Genomic DNA, 23,371 nt, shown 5'->3' with positions numbered 1-23,371 from the left:
GCAAGGGCCAGTCTGGAGCAACCAGACCAGCGGTGTTGTCGTCGTGGTTCGTCGTCAGCAGGGCCACTAGCCAACGGGCAAGTGTCCTGGACAACGCGGTGAGCAGCAAAGAGCAGAAGGGCCCCACGCAGATCTCGTGGACGCTGGGGGGCTGGACTTCGGTGCTGGAGCTGCTCAGGGTTAGGGCTTCTCAAACCCCAAAGCACTCACTCAAGGATCCCTCGGTGGTCGTGCTGGGCAAGCGTCGTGCAGTCTTGAAGATGGCCGGTCCCTCGAGGTCTCGTCACACCCACGAATCTCAGCTGGGCTGATGATGCAGGTAGAGGTCAGAGGTGCCAGGGAAGCCGGTTCTCGTCGAGCTGGGCAGTCTTGATCCGAAGGAGAGACTTACAGCAAACCGCGATGCTTGGTTGGTGCCTGCTGCTGCAGGGTGACTACTCCTTAGTCACAAGGGAGAAATCTTAGGAAGAAGTCTTGAGTTCCTTTTGTGGAAAGTAGTTTCAGGATTCAAAGATGATCTAATTTGGAAGGGGGCCTGCTCCTACCTTTATCCTGAGAAAAGGGGCTGGCACGCGACTAAGTCCTGCCCTATGGGTGGGACTAGGAGGGGGGTGGTTACACCCCTCTCCTTTGTCCGGTCTCTCCCCAGCTCAGGGGCTGGTGTGCCCCAGGAACTGGTTTGAGCCGGCATATGCACAGTGAGCACCGGGGTGCCACTTGCAGTCACCTTCCTCTATAGCCCTGCCTACCTGGGATACACAAAACCCTGTCTGGGATGGTGCTGGCACCGCCCCTGACAGGAAACCCTTTGTCCAATCACTCCTCGCTGGAAGGACTCCCAGCAGCAGGAGGTCAGACTTGTGTCTCGGTGGCAGCATCCATTTTGTGGAGCTGAGGCTATGTCCAACTTTAACCGGGGTTACAGGCTACCAACATGTCTTCTCCCTCTAGAGGGGTGGAATGCTACCCCCGTCGCCAGAACTGGCGAGGGGGTAGTATTCCAAAGCGTATGACACCTTACACGACATGTTTAGATATTGTCAGACCAAAGTTACCATAACCGCGAGGATTATAAGGCACTTAAAAGTATATGGTCTGACGCTATCATGGAAACGGCTAAGGGATAGATCCCGAAAGCCGCAGACAGGTTCAGCTCATGCCAGAGCACCATCTCACACAATTCCAAGCACTCTGCCTTCAGGATTGTTAAGGCCTGTCATAGGATTGACTGATAGGGGATCTGTGTGCCCATTTTAGGTTTAGATATAGGTATACTATATCTAAAGCAAAGGGTGATCACACCACCTTGCCCCAGCTGTCAAGCAGCCAGTTGTGTCTGTTTAGTTAGTCAGCCCAGGGGTGGCATAATACATGCTGCAGCCCCTGGGAGACTTCTGGGTACACCTCTGCCCTGTGTACAGGGACTTGGAGAGGGCCCAGTGCCAATTCAGTACCTGGGTACAATTTGGAATAGAGAGAACAGCTAGGCTGTGGGTCTGATTAGCAGGCCCACAGCCAGGGAAAGTCGTAAACCAGGGAAGCAAAAAGCGAAAATCTGGGTGATCATAGGATTGCAGACCCTACTCTCCTACAATTACTGCTTGGATTCCGAAGTGAGGAGGGACGGTCACTTTGAACGCTCTGTTCTCCAGGATTTCCTGGTTTAGAAGAGTGGACAGCCTCTTCCGGGAGTGGGGACCGCTGTGGGACTCTATTCACAAGGTGAGGAATCCACACGGCAGATGTATCTATCAGAGGAACAAGTTACTTACCTTCGGTAACGCTTTTTCTGGTAGATACAATATCTGCCTGTGGATTCCTCACTGACCCACCCGCCTCCCCGTTGTCCACTCTTCTATACCAGAGTTTCTGTAATGTATTTATTTTATTGTCAAGGAGTTGTTTATTTCAAATGTTTTATTGCATTTGCTTCACACTGTGTGTGTTACCTTGATATTTGTACTGCGTATACTGTGTATATGCCTACTGTCATTGGTCCATCCGTGTGCCTCGAAGGCACGGAAAAAAGGGCGGAACTGATGACATCACGCCGGCGTGGGCCTATTGTAGGCGTTGGTGACGTCAGTGGAGTCGCGTGCGATGCCGTGTCTCTATGACGTCCAAGTCCACGTCGGCGCGAAGCTACAAAAAGAATTTCCGAATGTTGCTAACGCAAGGGGATATTCACAAGGTGAGGAATCCACAGGCAGATATTGTATCTACCAGAAAAAGCGTTACCGAAGGTAAGTAACTTGTTCGTTTGGCTGATTTAAAATTATCCAGTATTTGGGTGTCTTTCATAGATTCACATGCCTGAATCATTCCCCGTCGTCGAGACGGGAGCCTCCGGTATATAAAAAAGTAATGTCCTATAGACATACATAGAAAAGAATAGGCCTAAAGGTATCACCTTAGTGTCCTATCCACGTCCTTATGTAAAAAAGGACCAAAACAGAGTAGGCCCAAGGGTCCCACCTTGGTGGCCTATCTGTGTCCTTTTGTAAAAAGGACCAAAGTAAAGAAAACCAACCAATCAGCTACCACCTCCTTCTAGAACCTTCCTGTCAGGAGCCCAAGTCTCTCAGATTTTCTACCGCACGTTGTGCTAGGGAGTCTCCACCTGAGTTCTCCTCAGGAATCTTTCTTCTTTCTACAAAAAATGATTTTATTCAACTTCTAGCATTATGGCTGATAGCCAGAAAAAAGGTCTCTTTAGAGCCTGTTCCTCCTGTGGCAAAAAAAGGCTTCATGTAGAGGATAAACATGAAACTTGTTTATACTGCCTCTACCCTCAACATCAAGTCAAGGACTGCAAAATATGTAGGACCTTCTCGAACAAAACCCTGAAGGACCGAGAAGGACGCCTACTACTCTGGTTAAACAGGCTGAAGACCAGAACAGATGACTTGGTGTCAGAAGGTGAGAGTGTTGCTGGATCTTCGCATTTTTCCTTGAAGAGGCCAAGGGTTGCTTCCCCTAGCCCCTCAGACACCCCTCCTAAGAAGACTTCCAAAAAGTCCTCAGAGGACAAAACCTCCGTGTCTGGCAAGGATCTTCCTGTCACCAGGAAGCAGCCGCTGGCCTTGACAATGACAACAGCGTCGATGGTCTCCTTAGCGTACAAAACTGTCTCCACGTCGACGACGACAGTGTCGACGACGACAGCATCGTCGGTCGCCTCCTCGACGACGAGGACAACGCCTTCATCTTCGGCGAGTAAACCTGTGCCTTCTACTATCCCAGTCACTCCATCGACGACGAAGATACTACCGCCGACGACGAGATGGACGTCGAAAACGTCGGCAACCACACCGTCGACGAAGACCATACCGTCAACGAGAAGCATGCCGTCGACGACGGGAAAACCGTCGACGACGGGAAGATCGTCGACGGTGGTGACATTGCCGTCCACGAAGGCTGCGTCGACGACACCGTCGACGGAGACACCGTCGACGAAGGTGATTTCTACGAAGGCGCCGTCGACACAAGCGTCGACGACCGCAGGGACATGGAAAGAGTCTGAGCTGCTCTCGCATGCCATGGATGCCTTCCCGCCTCACACATCCCACGTCACCGTTAAGATCACGAAAAGACCAATTACACCACGCCTGACGTCGCCCAGTAAGGTGCAACAACTGCCTCCAGCCTGCCTGCTACAGGGTGAGGCGTCGGATGAAGAGTTCTACACTCAAGCAACTAGCCCATCAGACTTGGTGCTTAAGTGCCAAAGCACAGACGAGGAGCCGGAAGAGGAAGAAAAAATGGAGCAATTAGTCCATACTCAAGTGCAATCACAAGTTACACCAATGGTGTGCCTGCCAGCATCCATTGTCTCGGACCTGCAATTCCTGATAAAAGATTACAAAGAGCGGTTTCCGGAAAAACACACTACGCCTGCACTTCCAGCTGCGCAGGTACCTACTCCTTCGTCTCGACACAGGCCACCTCCATTGGTACTTAGTAAAGACCAGGAGCCGACACAAGACATTCACTCGTCTGACGACGAGGAGAGAGATCAAGAAGAAGGCGAGGTCCATGACAACGAGTCGGACCCAGATGTAGACCAGGACTATGTTACACATTCTCCGGCCTCTCCAGAACCACAGTCTTCGGATTCGCCACCCGCAGACATTGGTGGATTCCATAATCTGGTTGAGCGGGCTGCTAAACGTTTCCATATGTCTATGGAAACTCAGAAGACTGAATGCTTCCTTTATGATTTTAAGGAGCCCACTAAAAAGACAACAAGGTCGATCCCCATTATTGACTTTATCTGGAAACAGGGCAAACAACTAATGCAAACGCCAGCTTCCATCCAAGTGGTTGTACCCAGGCTGGATAAGAAATACAAGGCTACATCATCGGCGCCAGCATGCCTCACAGGTCACCCCAAGGCAGACTCTGTGGTAACCCAAGCGGCGCAGAAAAACTTGCGCATTCCAGCCTCGCCTCTGTCGACACCACCTGACAAGGAAGGCAGAAAACTGGATGCAATTGGTAAACGTTTCTCCACTACGTCGGCCATGACGGTGAAAGTGGCGAATTCTATAGCTCTTCTGGGCCGTTACAATCGTCAACTCTGGGCAGACATTGCACCCTATCTATCCGATCTGCCGGAGGATGTAAGGGAGGAGGCTCATTCGCTTCTCTTGGAAGGCCAAACATCTGCCTCCGAACTCATCGATTGCGCAATGGATGTTGCCATGACTGGTTTCCGGCAGCTGGCAGGTGCTGCCGTACTGCGAAGACAGGGCTGGCTCAAGGCCACCTCTTTCCACCAGGAAGTGCAAACAAAAATACTCGACATGCCCTATGACAGCCAACATCTCTTTGGCGAAAAGATTGATGAGGCCCTCACCACCATTAAAAAGGACACGGACAATGCCAAAGCTCCTGGAACTCTGCAATTCCGAAACCAGTCCTTTCATGGCAACAGAGGAAGGGGACAGTCTTCATATAGGGGTTCCTACCAGAATTGGTCTTCCTATTCGTACACCCAGAGCAAATCGCAATTCCAACCGCGACAGAACCAGCAGGGCCGTCAGACTTCCTACGGCAAGTCAAACTACAGGGGGAAAAATAAAAAAAGACCTGCTGGCAACCGCCAATGACTTATTTCAATGGCCAGCCCATCCACCATTGCATTCTTTAAAACTTGGAGGGAAACTCACATACTTCCTACACAATTGGCAAAAGATAACATCAGATCGGTGGGTTCTCCAACTCATACAATTTGGACATTCTCTAGAATTTGTCTCAATTCCCCCAACAACACCACCTGGCAATCGGTCCCACAGGCACCTACGGCTGCTTCTTCAGGAAATCGCTTCCATGCTCCAAAAAGGAGCGATAGAGAGAGTTCCACAGGCCCACAAAGGGAAAGGTTTCTACTCCCACTTCTTCCTCATCCACAAAAAAGGGAAAAAGTGGAGGCCAATCCTCGACCTCAGGGCCCTCAACGTGTTCCTAAAGAAACAATCGTTCCGCATGGTAACTCTACAGGAAATCCTGGGTCTCCTGGAGGAAGGGGACTACATGACGTCCTTAGACCTACAGGACGCCTACTACCATATTCCTATCCTCAAAGGGCACAGGAAGTACCTCAGGTTTGCGGTGGCGGGACAACACTACCAATTTCGTGTCCTTCCGTTTGGCCTCAAATCTGCCCCACGGATATTTACCAAATGCCTCTCCCCGTGGCAGCCTTCCTTCGTCAACAGGGTCACCAGGTATTCCCATACCTGGACGACTGGCTGGTAAAAGCACCGTCTGCGACAGCCGCAACCACATCCTCCAGCGCCTGTCTGAATATTTTCCACCGACTAGGTTTGACCCTCAACCACGAAAAGTCGGCACTGGAACCCAACAAGGTCATTACATTCCTTGGGGCGACCCTGGACACGGTACGCGTCAGAGCTTTTCCCTCTCAGGAGCGGAAGATCAAAGTCATCTCCCTGGCCACATCAGTGGCATCACGGAAGACTCTGCCGGTCCGCACCTTCAAGTCTCTTCTCGGCATGATGTCCTTATGCATCATGCTCATTCCCCATTGCCGCCTCAAAATGCGACCTCTCCAAGAGGAACTGACGAAGCAATGGACACAAGCTACGGGCTCATTCGAGGACCGCATACGTGTCACTCGGACCATGGTCAACCACTTACAGTGGTGGAGATCGCCCAAACACCTGTCGAAAGGACTACCGTTCCTGCTTCCAGCAGAACCACACGTAATAACAACGGACGCATCCCTAGAAGGCTGGGGAGCGGTCCTCCAAGAACTCCAGATCAACGGCAAGTGGACGACACAAGAAACCAAGCTCCACATCAACCTACTGGAGTTAAGAGCGGTCTTCCTAGCTCTGCAAGTGTTCCTGCAGCGCATTCGAAACTCCCCAGTGCTCGTCAGAACAGACAACACCACGACGATGCACTACCTGAACAAACAGGGGGGGACGCGATCGCTCTCACTGTCTCGAGAATCGCAAAGAGTCTGGAACTGGCTTCTGGAACATGGAATAACACTGAAAGCGGAGTACGTCCCGGGCAAGGACAATGTCTTGGCGGACGCCCTGAGCAGAGAGAGGTCTCCATCCCACGAATGGGAGCTGGACACGGAAGTGCTGGACCACATCTTCATGGAGTGGGGGACCCCGCAAATCGACCTTTTTGCCACCAGGGAGAACGCCAGATGCCCAAGCTTCGCAAGCAGGCATCACCACCCAGGAACCCTCGGAAATGCATTTTCCATCGCATGGCGGAACGTATTTGCGTACGCCTTTCCGCCATTTCCGCTGATACCCAGGGTTCTCAGGAAGATGAAGTCGGAGCCCTGCACTCTGATCCTGATCGCGCCATCCTGGCCGAGGCAGCACTGGTTCACGGACCTTCATTGCCTCTCTGCCAGGCCACCTCTTCGCCTGCATCACCATCCGACCCTGCTCACAATGTCCCAAGGACAGGTTCTCCACCCGAATTTGAAATCTCTAAAGTTGTCAGCTTGGCTCCTGGATACCGCGAATTGAGCCACCTAGACATCCCGCAGGAGTGCAGAGACGTCCTTGCAAAGGCTAGAGCGGACAGCACTAATAAAACCTACTCACTAAAATGGAAGTGGTTCTGTTCTTGGTGTGACGCTAAAGGCTTGCATCCCTTCCACATCACTCCACAGCAACTGCTGCCGTACCTATTGCAGCTAGCACAATCGGGCCTCGCACATGCGTCCATCAAAGTGCATTTAGTGGCAATCTCCAGATTCACAAGGACTTCTAATGGTCCATCCCTATGGGCGGACAGACTTATAAAACAATTCCTCAAAGGCCTCTTCAGGTCCTTCCCACGACCAAGACCAATCCCTCCATCGTGGCACCTCAATGTGGTCCTTCACCAACTAATGAAGCACCCCTTCGAACCCATCCATAAAGCGGAGATCAAATTCCTCTCATGGAAAACGGCCCTCCTCCTGGCGTTAACATCTGCCAGACGGGTCAGTGAGCTGCAGGCTCTCTCGATCCAAGATCCTTTTATGCAGTTCAGGGAGGACAGGGTCATTCTCCGAACTAACCCTCGGTTTATTCCGAAAGTCCCCTCGGACTTCCACCTTAATGAACCAGTGGTATTAAGGTCTTTCTTTCCAAATCCCACCACTGCAGCCGAGAGGACTCTGCATTCATTCGATCTAAAGAGATGCCTTAAATTCTACATCGACAAGACACAACACTTCAGAAAGTCATCTCAACTATTTATTGCCTTTAGTAGACCACGCAAAGGCATGCCCCTGATGAAACAAAGTATTTCAAGGTGGATTTCCTCAGCGATCACCTTTTGTCACGACAAGGCCGGCCGGCCTCTGGACTCACGAGTCAAAGCTCATTCGACAAGAGCCATGTCCACGTCTGCGGCGCAGTTTGCTGGAGTGCCGGTATTGGACATCTGCAGAGCGGCGACCTGGAAGTCCCCGCACACCATCACCAGGCACTATTGCCTGGATACTGAGCTGATGAAGGATGCAGCAGTGGGCCGAGCAGTGCTTCGCCATCTATTCCAGTGAGGTGAGCCTTCTTACATCCCTCCATCCTTTACTGGTATGCACATTCTTTTACTAATATTTACATGACAATGCTTTTTGGTGGTTTGCAGTAGCGTGATATTTATTATCTCAGACTCATATATGATGTTCCACCAAGAAAATGTGCATGATATATTGCTTGCTACTCTGATTCAGGCATGTGAATCTATGAAAGACACCCAAATACTGGATAAGAAATGCGTTACTTACCTGTAACTGCAGTTATCCAGTATTAGTGTCTTTCATTTTGGTGTGAATGTATTAGAATGTTTGTTATGTTATCTGTTTGACATTACACATGTGGTAGCCATTTGTAATTTTTCGGTAAAACAATTTTAAAGAAATGTTTGCAGTAAAGGTAAGTATGTTTCTTTATGGGACAGTGATTTAGTGCACTTGGGACTGTCTGCAGAGAGCTTTAACTGGTGAGTAGATGTTGTTAACAATTATTCAAAACCCACAGCGGTTTGGATCATCCCCTTTTGCCACTGGATTTCATGTGTTTTTCATTTTTTGTCATTGCTTGGATAAGCAGTTCATCAACCCTGTGGCATTAAAACGATGGTTCCATTCAACCTTTATCAGGGGCGCACGGCATGGCTCGAGGGTGGGGGGTGCGGCCGTGGGCTGCGTAAAAATATAGGAATAAATGAAAATAAATATAACGTACCTTATTGCCGGGTCCTGCATCTTCTTTCCGGCTCGCCTGTGTCTGACTCCAGGTCGGAACAGCAGGCAGGCATCCAGGCTCCCACCCTCTAAGCCAATCACAACACTTCAGTGGAGCGTTGTGATTGTTCTGAGCGCTGTGACACGGCGCTCAGCCAAGGACTGGAGGAGTGGGCATGTTCTCCATGCAGGCTGCAATGCATGGATAACAGGGGAGTGCGCATGACTGGTTTGGACAAACAGTCACTGCGCACTGAGGAGTGGGCAAACCCCTCGTACCCTGCTCTGCCCCGTAAGCAGAGGAGCCCCCTCCACTCACCCGCCGGCAAAAAAAACCATAAAATGGTAATATCTAAATATTATTACCATTTTATGTTTTGCTTCTCGCACTGTGAGAAAGTAGTGGGGCAGCGCTTCTCCATCATAGCGGAGGTGCCGCCACTGACCTTTATTGGTTTGGCATCAAATAGTGCTTTTTTAGGTTGCAGATGTAACACGAGAGCCATTGTGAGTTCTTTGATATATTTACTTTGCTGATGTGGTGATATTATATTTACAGGTTTACAGATTTTTTGTTTATGAAGTGCATGCTATTCAGATGCCTAGGTCTATCATAAAAGCGCTATTCGCTAACTGCCCTTGCATGGCTGTTTTATGCTGCTGTCATGATGGCATGTTGTTGAATTTACTTCTTTTTTGTTCACAAAGTAAAGATATGTACTCACATATGGTTTACTAGAGCTGCAACAAAAATACTGGGCCTTTGTCAAAAGTATCTACTAAGCAAAATATGCTGTGCGTGCCTTTAAATTCTCAAGTTGCTACTCAAACTTCATCCTCTGACTCCTTTTCTTAAAACTCTTCTTTCAGTGTGCAGCTTGACTATACTAATGAAGCCAACAGGCCCTACTTCCAGTTCCCATTTTCTTATACACCTAGATGTTGCTTTATTCTTCTTTCTACCATCTATTTCAAACATTTATTTTAACAAAAAGTCAGTCCTACTTGCCTAAGCAATGTTTGCTTGACTTTGATTCGAGGTGTGCACTAGATATAAGGACGTCACCTGTGACATGTTTGAGAGACTTTAAACCAACCCAGTCTATCCATACTAATATAATAAAGAGAGAGCCCAAACCTTTGAGCCGAGTAATCTCAGGACCCACAGCACCAATCACAACACCCAATACAGCGTTGGAAAGGGCAGTTGCAGCAGAAGGACATAGGCTATGCAGATGGCCACCATATACATTTACAAGGTAAAAGAACCGTGCCAGCAAAGTAGTCACTTGTGGGCGTGTCTGCGTTGTGCTGGGGGCGTGACAAACGCTGGGGCGTGTGGTACGTTCCGCCCTTCATGCCATGTCTCATATTGTGTGCTAATCCCACCCTGCTCCCTTTAAATACCCCTGCACCCCATAATCATAACCCACCCGTACTCCTTAATATACCCTAACACCCTTAAACACTAACCCATCTTAACCCTATAAATATATCCTGTACCCCAAAACCCAAACCTATCCCTAAACCCTAAAAATACCCCTGTACCCCAAAACCCAACCTAGCCCTGAACCCTATAAATACCCCTGTACCTCAAAACCCAAATCTACCCCTGAACCCTAAAAATACCCCTGTACCCCAAAACCCAAACCTAGCCCTGAACCCTAAAAATACCACTGTACCCCAAAACCCAAACCTACCCCTGAACCCTAATACCCCTGTACCCCCAAACCTAGCCCTGAACCCTTAAAATACCCCTGTACCCCAAAACCCAAACCTACCCCATAACCCTAAAAATACCCCTGTACCCCAATCCCCAAACCTAGCCCCGAACCCTAAAAATAACCCTGTACCCCAAAACCCAAACCTACCCCTGAACCCTAAAATACCCCTGTACCCCAAAAGCCAAACCTACCCCTGAACCCTAAAAATACCCCTGTACCCCCAAACCCAAACCTACCCCTGAACCCTAAAAATACCCCTATATCCCAAAACCCAAACCTAGCCCTGAACACTAAAAATACCCCTGTACCCCAAAACCCATACCTATCCCTAAACCCTAAAACTACCCCTGTACCCCATAACCCAAAACTATATCTGAACCCTTAAAATACCCAAACACCCCAAAACATATACCTCAGTACCCATACTTACCTTATCCAAACATTAAAAAAAGCATGCTTTTACCATTCATGCATTTACAACGAATTTCGTTGAAAATGTATGCGTGGTAAAAGCACGGCGGCCCACATCTCCAGCAACATACTCATATTTTTTTTCACCACCCATTTGAAAAATGCACAGGTCGCTCTCATTGATGTCCAGCACCGACATACACTTTTAGACACACCTCACGCCACAAGTTCTAGAATTGCGAACTTTAGAGCTGGGGAGCTACGTTCAAATCTCGGCATCAGCTCAACATCCTGTGATTCCAGGCAAATCGCTTTGTCTCCCCGTGCCTACCACAAATGAATGTGTTCTTCTGTAATGTAACTTGTGCTCATGCCATGTTGTCGAGTTCGCACTATATAATATTGCAAGGAAAAATAAAGTAGGGAAACTCGAGTTCACACGCTACTGAACGCGCACTCTTAAGTGCATCAGCAGTGCACTGTGAATCGGAGCGTTTCACAGGCCTGTCACAGATAAGAAATGCTATCAAAACGAAATCCTACAAAACAATATACTACTGGCCGGCAGCAATTCATACCCGGACAACGTCGGGACGGGCTGCTAGTGATTTTATAAATTCAATTGTGGTACAAGTATTTGTTGAAAAGGGACGTCACAATTAATTAATAAGGACCAACATTTTAAACACATTACATTATTTATTCATATAAAATAATTATATGGTATATTCGAAGAAATATAAATGAAAAACATGTGTACAGTTACAAATAGAGTTGCTTTTTGGCAATGAACAATATGAATAGCAGAACTTAATTACAAGTCAGGTCGACATCTTTAAGAGACAAAAATGTTCTCAGCTTGAAATCAAAGTCAATAGGTCTGTTCTGAGGCTCTTTATATTTGCGAGTCATTTTATTTCCCAAGTATGTGATGAGTTCACAGTTCTCCAAAAACTGATCCATCTTTTTCTTGTACTTCTTACGCACATAATCTGGTTGCCTCGGGTTATATGCTGCAAAAATGCAAAAGAAAATGACATGGTAAATCTCTTATATGTATTAACTGGAACAGGATATAACCAGTCTCCAAAAATTATGCACTGTTAAATAAAGACATTAAAAAAAACAAAGGTCTAATGATAATATTTTAACATAATTCTTTTTAATTCATATTTTTTCAAACAAAGTAGAAGTTTGAATATGACGGAGCGCAGCCCTCCCAATCACCTTGTACTCACAGCAACTGATCCCAGACTGCCAACATTTTAAATTTCTTTGTAAGAGTGGAAGAGAACTGTAGGAGTCTGGCTTAGTATGTGGTGCCCCCTTAAAGGACTGAGGCACCTTGTACTAATCCAGGCAACCCTTATGGTGATATTAGTGGTCTTTGATAACCATAGAAAACTCTCAAAATAGTAGCTGTGGAGAGCAGGCTTCAGGCTTATCTTCACGGAGTGTAGAGCAGCTTGTTTTACCACATTTAATCAACAGTGTAGATTAGATGAAAAAGAACCACACAGTTTTTATGAAAAATAACTCTATTTATTGCACAACACAATCACTAACACATTGGTATATCTCCAATATGGAGATCCCAACAATACACATGAAAATACTCAAAAGGAATCAGGTAAGTAGCACAAATTTACATTGGTCTCGTGGGGGAGCCCAAACCATATACTAAGACAGTGGAATGTGAACTGCAAAGAAAAACAGAACTTGCACCAAAGGACTCAAAGAAGCTGGGAGACTAAGGAACCAACCGAGGTAATTACCCAGGAACCCCACGGACGCTGTGTACAGAATGGAAACACAGGCGGGTGCCCAATGGGAGCTTATGGAGAAGTCATGGTTGCAGTTTTAAAGAAGAAGGACCTTTCCAGAGGACTGAAAGAAACCCTTTTGGAGGATGGAAGGTTGGACTCACCCCACCTGTGGATGCCCCAGGAACCAGGTTACCTGCACCAGGAAAGCCAGGTGCATTGGGGTGAAGTGAAGTCGGAACCGGCTGTAGAGGACAATGGGAGTCTTTGGAAGAAGCGCCTCTGGTGAAGTCTCTGAAGAAGTCTGGTGGAGTCCAAGGGTGGATTCCTGAAGAGTAGAACCTTCAAGCAAAGGAAACAGAGTCTATGCCACAAGGAGGTGACCAGGAGGCACAGAGATACAATGCCCAACAATGTTGGGAGGTTCAGGAGTGAGGACAATGATCTTGCCGCTGCAGCTGTGATGACCAGGCGACGCTGAGAAAGACCAGGAGCCATGCACAAGCTGTCCCACATCGGATATCGGTGTCTAAGTGGTCAGTGTCTTGCGGGAGCACCAACAAGCCTTGGTAGCCACAACTGGTGTGGAAAGCGAAGAGATGCAAACGTTGGGTCCAGCAAGGTCCAAGGGACTCATTAAGTGTAGGAGAGTCAGAGCAGGCCCCGAGCAAGCAGGGGAGCCCACTGAAGCAAGAGACCAAAGGCACAGGAATCGCAAGAGGACCTCAGGCAGCTCACCAAAGATGGAGGCAAGCGGTGCAAGGGATACCGTGAGGACCCTGATCTTCACGGGATGAGGTGCTAGAGGCTGGAGCTTCTTGTAGCCTGAAGATCTCTGGAGTGCAGTGCCAACGTGCCTTAACAAAGTCAACATGGTGCACAAGAGTTTGGTCCAAGCGGTTCCGACGAGGGATACCGTCCTCCACATTGCAGGGAAGACAGATCAAGCATCTGGAAGGCCACAGAATCACCACCTGTTTTGCTGAGCCTCAGGAAGTCCATAGGACCACAGGAGCAGCAGACCTGTCAGCTTCTTTGTGGTGCCTGCAGTTGCAGCGTAGTTACTTCTTCACTCCAAGGGAGTTTACTTCAGATGTCCCTGATGCCCACATGCCTTCTGGAGAACCTGGATGAAGCACAGGCACAGACGAGGCAGAAGACTTGAAGAACAGCGAGACAAGGAGCAGCAGTAGTCCTCATATGTGCAGTCTTGGTTCCAGCTGAAGTTCAGTGAAGTCCAAGTGTTCAGATGGTCGAAGAGTGTCTTGGTTTCAGAGGAGAGTCTTGTCCCATAAAGAATCTGAGGAACCACCCACAGGGGAGCCCTTAAGTACCTAAGGAAAGGGTTGGAACGACTTGGGGTCCCTCCCAGAGGAGGGGGTGGACAGAGGGGAGATTACTCCCTTGTCCTTTGTCCAGTTTCGTGCCAGAACGGGAACAAATAGTTCCTAAACTGGCTCAAACAGGAGTATGTGAGGAGGGCACCAAAGGTGCCCTTCAATGCAGCCTGGGGCCGCTGAAAAGCACCTCCAGCCCAATACATTAGGTCCTGTCTGGGAGGTGGTTACAATTCCCTGTCACAGAAACCCTATTGTTTTACTTTCCCCTTCTTGAGCTCAGCTCAGCAGCAGTAGGGCAGAATCGTGCCTGTGGTCGGAAGCAGCACTAGCTTGCTGGCAGACCCTGAAAGGTTGGTACTGGGAGTACAGTTGGAATGTATTATTCCAACATGTTTGGTACCAAACATGACCAGGTTCATAGCAGCCATTATATAGTTAGGCATCTTGTAATGACTGATGTCCACTATATATCTTAAAATGGCGGACCACAGTTACAAAGCCTGGACAATCGACTCCAGGGTTTATAGGTGTGTCCTGCTCATGCAGGTGCACCCTTACACTTATGACCAAGCACCCTGCCCTCAAGACTGAAGGGCCTACCATAGAGGTGACGTTTAGGTTTTAAGTGTAGTGACCTCAGATATAAATACACTTATTTCTGTTGTTAGAGGTGCAAGCACCATCGGACACAGGCTGCAAAGGCAGGCCTGCAGTCAGAGTTTAAGTGGACTCCCATGGGTGGCACAATACATGCTGCAGCCCCTGGGAGACCCCAGGTGTACCTAGGCCATGGGTACAGTAGTACCATATACTTGGAATTTATAAGGGTACACCAGTAGCCAACAATGGAGGTACAAAAGTACTTACCAGAGCCAATTTAGGGGAGAGAGAATAGATGCAGGGGTTCTGACTAGCTGGATCCCAGCAGATTACAATCAAAACACACTGACACCAGGCAAACAGTGGGGTTAACCATGAAAGTAGATCCTATTTTCCAGAAGGAACATTTCATTCAGTACTTATGTACTAGCCACACAATGTTGTCTAAAAGCAGGATGATGTTAAAACATAGTACTGTTTAACAAAGGGTCTGTTATAACAGGATGTTTAAGTAAATCAGACATTTTCTCCTTGAGGGACTGTTCAAAACTTTCACTCCTAGAACCATCTTCATATGACTTGCTTTTAGTCTACAGTGTCATTTATATACCGGTAGTGTATTAAAAGTGCTTGGTATTGGGGGCGTGGCTACGCGAGCAGCAATGGCGGTCGCAGCTTGTTAGAGCTCCCGCCGGCCCGCATTTAATCCGGCTGAATTATCCTGGCCCCTGTACCCACTACTCACACCCTTGTGGGGCAGACATTGCTGGTGGCGCCAGGGATCCTCCGGTGCCGTCGGCAGCGATCCTAGGTGCTCGGATGCGCCAGAACAAGGGACAGACGAGTGAGGCCTGGCATACCGGAGAGGCGCCGGGACCTCGATTTTGGCGATCCCCGGCCGGACGGCCTCTGGGTGGGTCGGCTGGCCCACCGCTCGCCACTGGACCTCTGCTGACCTGAGGGCCGAGGGATAATCGACGATTTTCTTCCTGGGGCCCTGCTGGAGAGGTGTGTGTTCCTAGCGCTGTGACTCTGCCTGCTCCGCTACGGCGGCCCTGTGATCCGGGTGCAGCCGCGGTCTCGAGTTTCGCGACCCCCGCCGCGAGAGCTTTCGCCCGCACCTACTGTGGCACTGGAATGCTCGGAGCGAACCTCCCCTGGAAGTCCTGAAGGTGGCTGGACAATAACGGGCAGCCCAGAGCGCCTTGGCTGGCTACGTGCCTAGGGGCAAACCGTGAGTACCCCCCCCTGGGTCCCCGGGCACTGCAGGAGTTTGGGCTAACGCTGTTGCACCCGTGAATTGTGAAAGAGGGACGCTGCCCGGCCCGCAGGGGGGATAGGGGACACTGACTGTTGGCGAGTGGGGAGCTGGTCTCGGGGCCTGCCTGGACGTGGCCCGGGCGCAGAATTCCACCAAGGATGAGACTATCCGGCCCCCACTGAGGGAAAAGTTGCTTTCACGCGGCCCTCCCCTGATACACTTAGCAGAAGGGGCTTGGGCTCCCTGCACGGCCATTTCTGCATACGTAGTGGGCGATTCACGAGGAACTTGCAGCCATGACCAGGGGAGGTGGCGGCCCCACCAAACAGGCGACAATCGACAAGTTCACCGGGCCCAGTGGGGGCCCTGGACCATCAGGAGGTGGACAGCAGGGAGGAGGGCCGGATAACGCAGCACTTATGGCGGCCATCACTCAGTCAAGGGATATGCTAGATGCCAAAATAGGTGCAGTGGGCGCAGATGTCACCCTGTTGCGTCAAGACTTGCGGAATGCCGTAGCACGGATCACAGAGGCTGAATCCAGGGTGTCGGTGGTGGAGGACGATGTAGGCACACTCAAGAGGAAAATGGCGGCAATGGAAACTGCGCAACGGGGCCTGGCGCTTCGAGTGGAGGATGCTGAAGGGCGCGCACGCCGCAACAACCTCCGTTTCATTGGCTTTCCGGAACGATGCGAGAAGGGTAACATGGAACAATTCCTCACGCAGTGGCTGGGAACCTGGCTGCCCCCGGAGGCTTTATCCAACTGCTTCGTTATTGAACGCGCACACCGCGCCTTGTCACAGATGCCACCGGAAGGTGAACGGCCCAGGGCAGTAATTGCTAGACTTCTGAACTATCATGACCGGGATGTCATTCTGAGGGAAGCGAGAACCAGAGAGGCTCTTCTTTACGAAAATCGAAAGATAATGATCTTCCCTGACTACACGAAGCTAGTGCAGCAGCAGCGCCAATCCTTCATTGCCGCCAAAGCGAAACTGCGAGGCCTCAAACTCCAATACTCCCTGTTGTACCCAGCGCGCCTGAGGGTGATTTTCCAATCGCAGACACTATTTTTCGACACTCCGGAAGACCTCTTTAAATGGACCGACGAGACAGTGAGGATCAGGCCGAATTCTCAACCGGGGCTGAACCCGGGCTCTTCGAGGGGGTCATCACAGGAACGGAGTGGCCAGACACCCAAGATCAAGAGGAACCGGCGATCTAAGTCACGAAAGCGGTCGGCCTCCTTCAGCGGCACCCAGGCCAGTGGTAGGACCGAGGACTCGGACCAGTCTGAGATGGATCATGGCCAGCTCTGAAGATTCAGCGCCCCTCTGTACACTTGACGTTACAGGTTCTGGCTAACGGAGTAAGGGCTTTTGGGGCTCGATAGACTGGTAGCATCATGGCTGCCTCAGGATTGGTTTGCGGCTGATCACTGAACATGGGGGGGGGTTGTGGGTTGGGGTTCGGGGACTACACATAAGGGGCTACTGCTCTCCTACAGATGTGGGAGGTTTTGGGAGAGGAGGGATGAGGTTACTGTTTCCTGGGGAGTTGGGATCCATTGGCATGGCTGGCTCAGGGCCCTCTGTTTTGGACTCGGGGTTACCCATGCCGCGACAGGTACTTCATGGTTTCTTGAGGTATAGGGGGAGGGGAGGGGGGGTGCGGGTGGCCGGGAGCAGGGCCGCTGAGTTGGGACCGAGACATAATCAGGACTATGACGACATTAAGTTGATGGTTGGTTTTGGGGTTTGGGGTAGGACGAGAGTTGCTAGTCATGTTATCTTGGGGTTCTGGGGCGAGAGGGTGGGAATGCACGTGTGTTTTACTATGGTGTTCATTACTGTGTGCGATGAGTGGCAATGGCGAGGACGTCCTGTTGGGTGGGTCCCACTTGACTATGGCTGAAACGACTCATAGACTCCCCGAGGCGTCTCTGCGGGTGATCACGTGGAATGTCAGGGGGATGCTCGACAAGATTAAGCGTGGGGCGGTGTTGCGCTGGGGGAAAAGTGAGAGTGCTGATATTTTCTTGCTCCAGGAAACCCACATGATGGGCTCAAAAGTGCTGGGTCTACAGAGGTTCGGCTATCACCAAGTATTTCATGCCGGATTTTCCCGGGGATCCAGGGGGGTGCCCATTTTGATACATCGCAGGGTGGCCTATGTCCATGAGAAGCAGTGGGTTGACCCACAGGGTCGCTATATCTTTGTCAAGGGCATGGTGGGCACTGAATCTGTGGTCTTTGGGAGTGTCTATGCCCCCCCCCCCCCTGCAATGGGCCCTAGCTGAGAAACTGTTCACAGTGTGGGAGGACATCCCCGAATCCCTAGCGGTGGTTGGCGGTGATTGGAATGATGTGATGGACGTGTGTGTGGATCGCCGGCGGCGCCGGGAAGTGGTTGAGACTACCCCTCCCCCCCACACACCAGACTGCATGCTATGACTGAGGGACTGGGCTGGACGGATACCTGGAGACATATGCACCCTACAACACGCGAGTATACGTATGTCTCTGCTGTGCATGGCTCCTATTCAAGATTGGACTATGTGTTTGTGCCTGGCGACTGCTTGTGTAGAGTGAAGAGTGCTGACATCTTGCCGAGAGGCCTGTCCGATCACTCCCCGGTATCGATTAGGGTGGAACTCCGTCGACAACGCCAGCCGTTTAGATGGAGGATGTCCTCGTGGCATCTCCAGCAGCCTGCCTATGTGACGCACTTGCGTGAAGCGTTAGACCTGTATTGGCGAGAAAACCTAGTGGGAGACATTGACGCCGGGGTAGTGTGGGAGGCCATGAAGCCCACTATACGGGGAGTGGACATCGCGTGGTGTGCCGCGGCCCGTCGGAGGCGGCGGGAAATGATCGCAGAAGCGGCCACGCAGGTGGAAACTTTGGAAGAGCAGAACCGGGTGGGGGGTGATGAAGCCGGGTTACGACTACTTCTCCAGGCTCAACAAGCCTATGCATCTGTCCTACTCGATGAAGCAAAACAGGCGTGGCTAGCCACGCGCAGTAGAATATACCAATGGGGGGACAAGGCATGTACGATGCTTCATAGACTCTGCCAACGCCACCTCCAGCCGCTTACGCTGCCAGGACTCACGTCCGACGACGGCGAGGTCCTTACTGACCCAGTCGAGCTAGCAGCGAGTTTTGCCACATACTTCGCTACTCAGTACGCCCCATGCGACCGCCTATCAGCTGACGAGGTGACTAAATATATCGAGGACATGCCCCCCAAGGCGGTGTCGGATGAAACTAGGAAGGCCCTCGATGCACCCCTTACAGCTGAGGAGCTGGGCGATGCCCTGGGACAGCTTAATACCGGAAAAGTCCCTGGCCCGAGTGGCTACCCGAGTGAGTTTTATAAGAAGTTTCATGTACAGCTGGGGTCCCACTATCACCGTGCGCTTGAGACAGCGCGTGAACAGGGCACACTGCCCCGAGACTGGCGACATGCCGAAATCGTAGTCTTTCAGAAACCAGGTAGACCCCCAGAGAGGCACGACTCATATCGCCCCATTTCATTACTCAATATTGAGGCTAAAGTCCTGGCTAGGGCCCTAGCGAATCGTTTATCCCCGCATATAACAGACCTAGTGCATCCGGACCAGGTCGGGTTCATGCCTCATAGAGCGACGCGGCATAACATCCGACGCGCACAGGCGGCGATTGACGCCATGGGAGCCACAGGAGAGCAGGTGGCTCTGTTGCTAGCTGACATTAACAAAGCCTTTGACTCCGTCAGCTGGGCATACCTTTTTGCACTTTTGCCCCGTCTCAATCTAGGCCCGGTTTTCCTGTCCTATATCAGGCTACTATACACAGACATTACGGCCTCGGTGCGGGTTGCAGGGGCGGTGTCGGAGATGTTTCAAATTGGACGAGGGACCCAACAGGGATGCCCGCTCTCCCCCTATCTATTCGCTCTACTTATGGAGCCGTTGGCTGCCTGGGTGCGTATAGATGCGCAAATGCGGGGCTTTGTATGGAACGACAGCTTATCGGATAGGATTGCGCTTTACGCGGACGATGTCCTTTTCTTTCTTACCGATCTGCAGCGCTCGGGACCGCGCGTACTAGAAATTATGCGAATCTTTGGGGACATCTCGGGCCTATATTTGAACCTGCGTAAATCTACCCTCTGGGTGCTGAGTGGAGACACCGTAACGGGTCCCTGGACGTCGGGGCTACAGGTGGCTACGCATGGCCTGAAATATCTGGGGGTGTTCCTGTCGGAGTCAGCAAACATTGCCTGGGAACGCAACATAGTGCCCGTTTGGGACCGAGTTCAGACCGATGTCAAAGCTTGGTCTCGGATGCCCCTATCTATATTTGGCAGATCTGCAATTTTTAAGATGGTCGCACTCCCGCGTCTCCTCTACCAATTGCAGAATCATCCCTATCCAATTGCACCCCGGTGGTTCCGACAGGTCAATTCGATCTTGGGCCGCTTTCTATGGGCTGGGGGGACGGCCAGAGTAGCACTACGTACGTGCTTCTTGTCCACTTACTGCGGAGGCCTGGCCACCTCGGATCTACTGTCCTATTACCAAGCCGCTCATCTGGTTATCCTGAACGAATGGTGGTATGGCGACGGCGGGGATCCGGCCTATGCCCTGGAACGCACATTGATGGGCGACAATACGCTCCACACAGTCCTCTACTCAGCCCGCTTGCGCCGGAGGCTGCCGAGGGTCACGAGACTCGTTTTTGCTGTCTGGCGACAGGCCTTGCGCCGCATGGGCTGGTGGGGTCGACTGACCGCTGAGACGCCGCTATGGCATAACGGCCTGTTACCCAAATTGTCGGCCTTATCAGGATTTGACGGCTGGGATGCGATCGGGATTTCACAGCTAGGACATGTGATGTCCGGGACGACGCTCAAGTCCTTTCAGGCACTCAGCACCGAATTTAATATGCCCCAGTCCCAATTTTTTCGGTACTTACAACTCCGACACGCACTAATGCCCAGTATTACCAACATAGATTCGCTTCCCGAATTTAGTCCCATTGAGGCAAAAGTCTTTATGGGTGATCTGGGGGATAAGAAAGTCTCTCGTATATATCAGACGATGGTCACTCATTGCTCCTCCACCCTTCTTCCGTTAAAGACGACTTGGGAAGCCGAAATTGGCCCCCTCGATGAAGATGACTGGAGGGAAGCTCTGGAGTCCCCTAAGGGGGCAGCCATTGCTATACGGTTTAGACTGATCCAATTCAAAATTCTCCATAGGGCCTACTACACCCGTGAGCGTCTGTGGAAGGCAGGCTTGATTAGATCCCCGGAATGTTTGCGCTGCGGAAATGCGGTGGGCACTTTGCTCCACACGATATGGTCGTGCCCTAGGCTGGTGGGCTTCTGGAGGGGGGTGTGGGGCTGCCTGTCTGAAGTACTGAGTTGGACTCTTCCTCGCACTCATCGTCTGGGCCTACTCCACATCTTGGAGGGGGTTGGTGGAAACATATATAAACGTCACCTGTTGCTCCTGGGACTGGTGGTGGCCAAAAGAGACCTAGCTCGGGCTTGGAAAGATGTGAGGGCCCCCCCCCTGTGTGCATGGAGAGCCGGAATGGACTTTTGCATGGGCCTGGAGCGACCGATCTTTGAAGCACGAGGGTGCCCCCGCAAACATTTCAAGGTATGGAAGAGGTGGGCTGATTATAGGGGGTTGACACTGGACCCTCTGGGCAGAACTGGAGGAAGATCTTTAGTCCCCTGATATTTGCAAGTCCTTGCAATACGCCACGAGTATCATATCACGATTACACACCGAGGCTATCTGTACACACGTGCACGGGGGTAGGGTGGGACACAGGGGTGGAGGTGGGAGGGTTGGGTAGTAGGGGTTAGTAGGGGTAGGGGAGGGTATAGCTGTATTCTTTTATAATTGCTTTCTCTTGACTACTTGATTGGACGCTTGGTCCTATGCTGTAACTGTACCACAATGCTTGGTGGTGTTCTCCTGAATGTGGGGAGCCACACGTATTACTTGCCCGATCCTACAAATAAAAATTTGTTGTGAAAAAAAAAAGTGCTTGGTATTGGGTTACCAGATATTTTGAGTGCTTCGCCTCTTTACAATATGTTAAAAAAAAATATTATTGAGGAGATTCAAATCATTACATATAACAGGGAATTTTCACATAGTAGACATCGAAAGCAGATAATGTGCAATAGTCACTACAGTAATCAGTCATACCTGCGTAGGAAGAGTTGATAAATTAAGTAATTGATCCATACACAAGCTGCATTAAAAAAATCAGTCAACAATACATTAGACAACCTGTTTTTTTTCCTAATTCAAGGCTGCCTCCAGGCCTACAACCTAGAAAACTCCGCCTGACCAGCTCACAGATTCTGCGCAACTTACGGTGAATAGGGTGATTCTGTATCACTGACTGCTCCAGCCCCCAAAGGGAAAGAAACTCCTGCCCACAGGATAAAGGATCTCGGTCTTCCTTCTGAAGCCAAGCACAGGCTGATGTAATAGCAAAGAAGAAATACACCCCCCCCCCATTATCATTCAGAATACATGGGGCATGGCTGAGTAGTATCATTGGATGATCAAATCTGATATCAGTGTTCAAAAGTCGATTGATAAATTTAAATGTGCCAATATTGAATCATAATGCCACAGGTTGCGTAACTATGAACTGTACTGAATCGGCCTTAGGTGCGCTGCAGGAGGGACGTCCCTTACACCCAACTTAAACAATTTTTTGGGAGTAGAATATAAATCATACAGAATTTTAAAGGCATGGCTTAAGCTGGGATACATTAATAGTACAGTGAGCAAACACATTAGTGTATCGAAGATCAGCTATGGAGGCATTAAAAGGCAAACTATGAAACCACCTGACCAATATAGCTTTAAATGTATTAATCATGTTTCGCTGGCCCCAGAGAATCGAGTAGAAGGTATGAATATAACCACATCTGGATATATTGAAGAAATTTTGTAGGAATGCATTATGATTCATTCTGATTTAGTTGGGGGAAAGATGTGACAGGAATTCCCTTAGCTGTAAATAGCAAAGAAAGCCTTTTTTAAGAAGCTGATATTCACTGCTGATATCCAAGGAGTGAAGATTACCATCCCTAAAGAGTTGGCCAAGAGACCACAGATTCCCCTCACACCAGCACATTAAATAGACATCTTGAAGAGACTGAGGAATGCTGGAATTATTACAGAGCAAGCTGAAATTACGGAACAGTGGTATGTGGCAGAAAGACTGGATATCCAGCCACATCTTGTGTTAGACCAAAACAGTCTTGAAGCATGTTTGGTTGAAGTAAGCGGTGTCAATAAGACCTTTGTGGGGTATTTCCAGTAGAGAAAATGAAAGGAACTCTGGAAATAACCTGGCAAGTTCCCAGGTGCCAGTCTTAAATTACCTCAAACAATTTGAGAGTGAAAGCTACTCAGAAATAGCTCCTCAATGATGGAAGTGCAAACCTCCCCTTATTGCGTGGTAGTTGGAGATACCTTATAGCGCATCTGGGCTTCTTTTTGCCAGCTG

The 23,371-nt window shown here is 50.1% G+C and overlaps 1 protein-coding gene across 5 annotated transcripts in view; it reads right to left on the bottom strand.

Moving 5' to 3' along the window:
- Positions 1-11,554: 11,554 nt before the first annotated feature.
- Positions 11,555-23,371, bottom strand: part of AK9 (adenylate kinase 9) — a 1,611,121-nt gene continuing 1,599,304 nt past the window's right edge. For all 5 annotated transcript variants that reach the window (XM_078648533.1, XM_078648534.1, XM_078648537.1 and 2 more), the window contains one exon: positions 11,555-11,882. In XM_078648533.1, coding sequence (XP_078504659.1) covers positions 11,680-11,882 — 203 coding nt within the window. In that variant the 3' untranslated portion in view covers positions 11,555-11,679. The remainder of the gene's footprint in view (positions 11,883-23,371) is intronic.

The sequence above is a fragment of the Lissotriton helveticus genome, chromosome 6 (genome assembly GCF_964261635.1).
Source record: "Lissotriton helveticus chromosome 6, aLisHel1.1, whole genome shotgun sequence".
NCBI lineage: Eukaryota > Metazoa > Chordata > Amphibia > Caudata > Salamandridae > Lissotriton > Lissotriton helveticus.
This window is presented reverse-complemented; position numbering and strand designations above follow the sequence as displayed.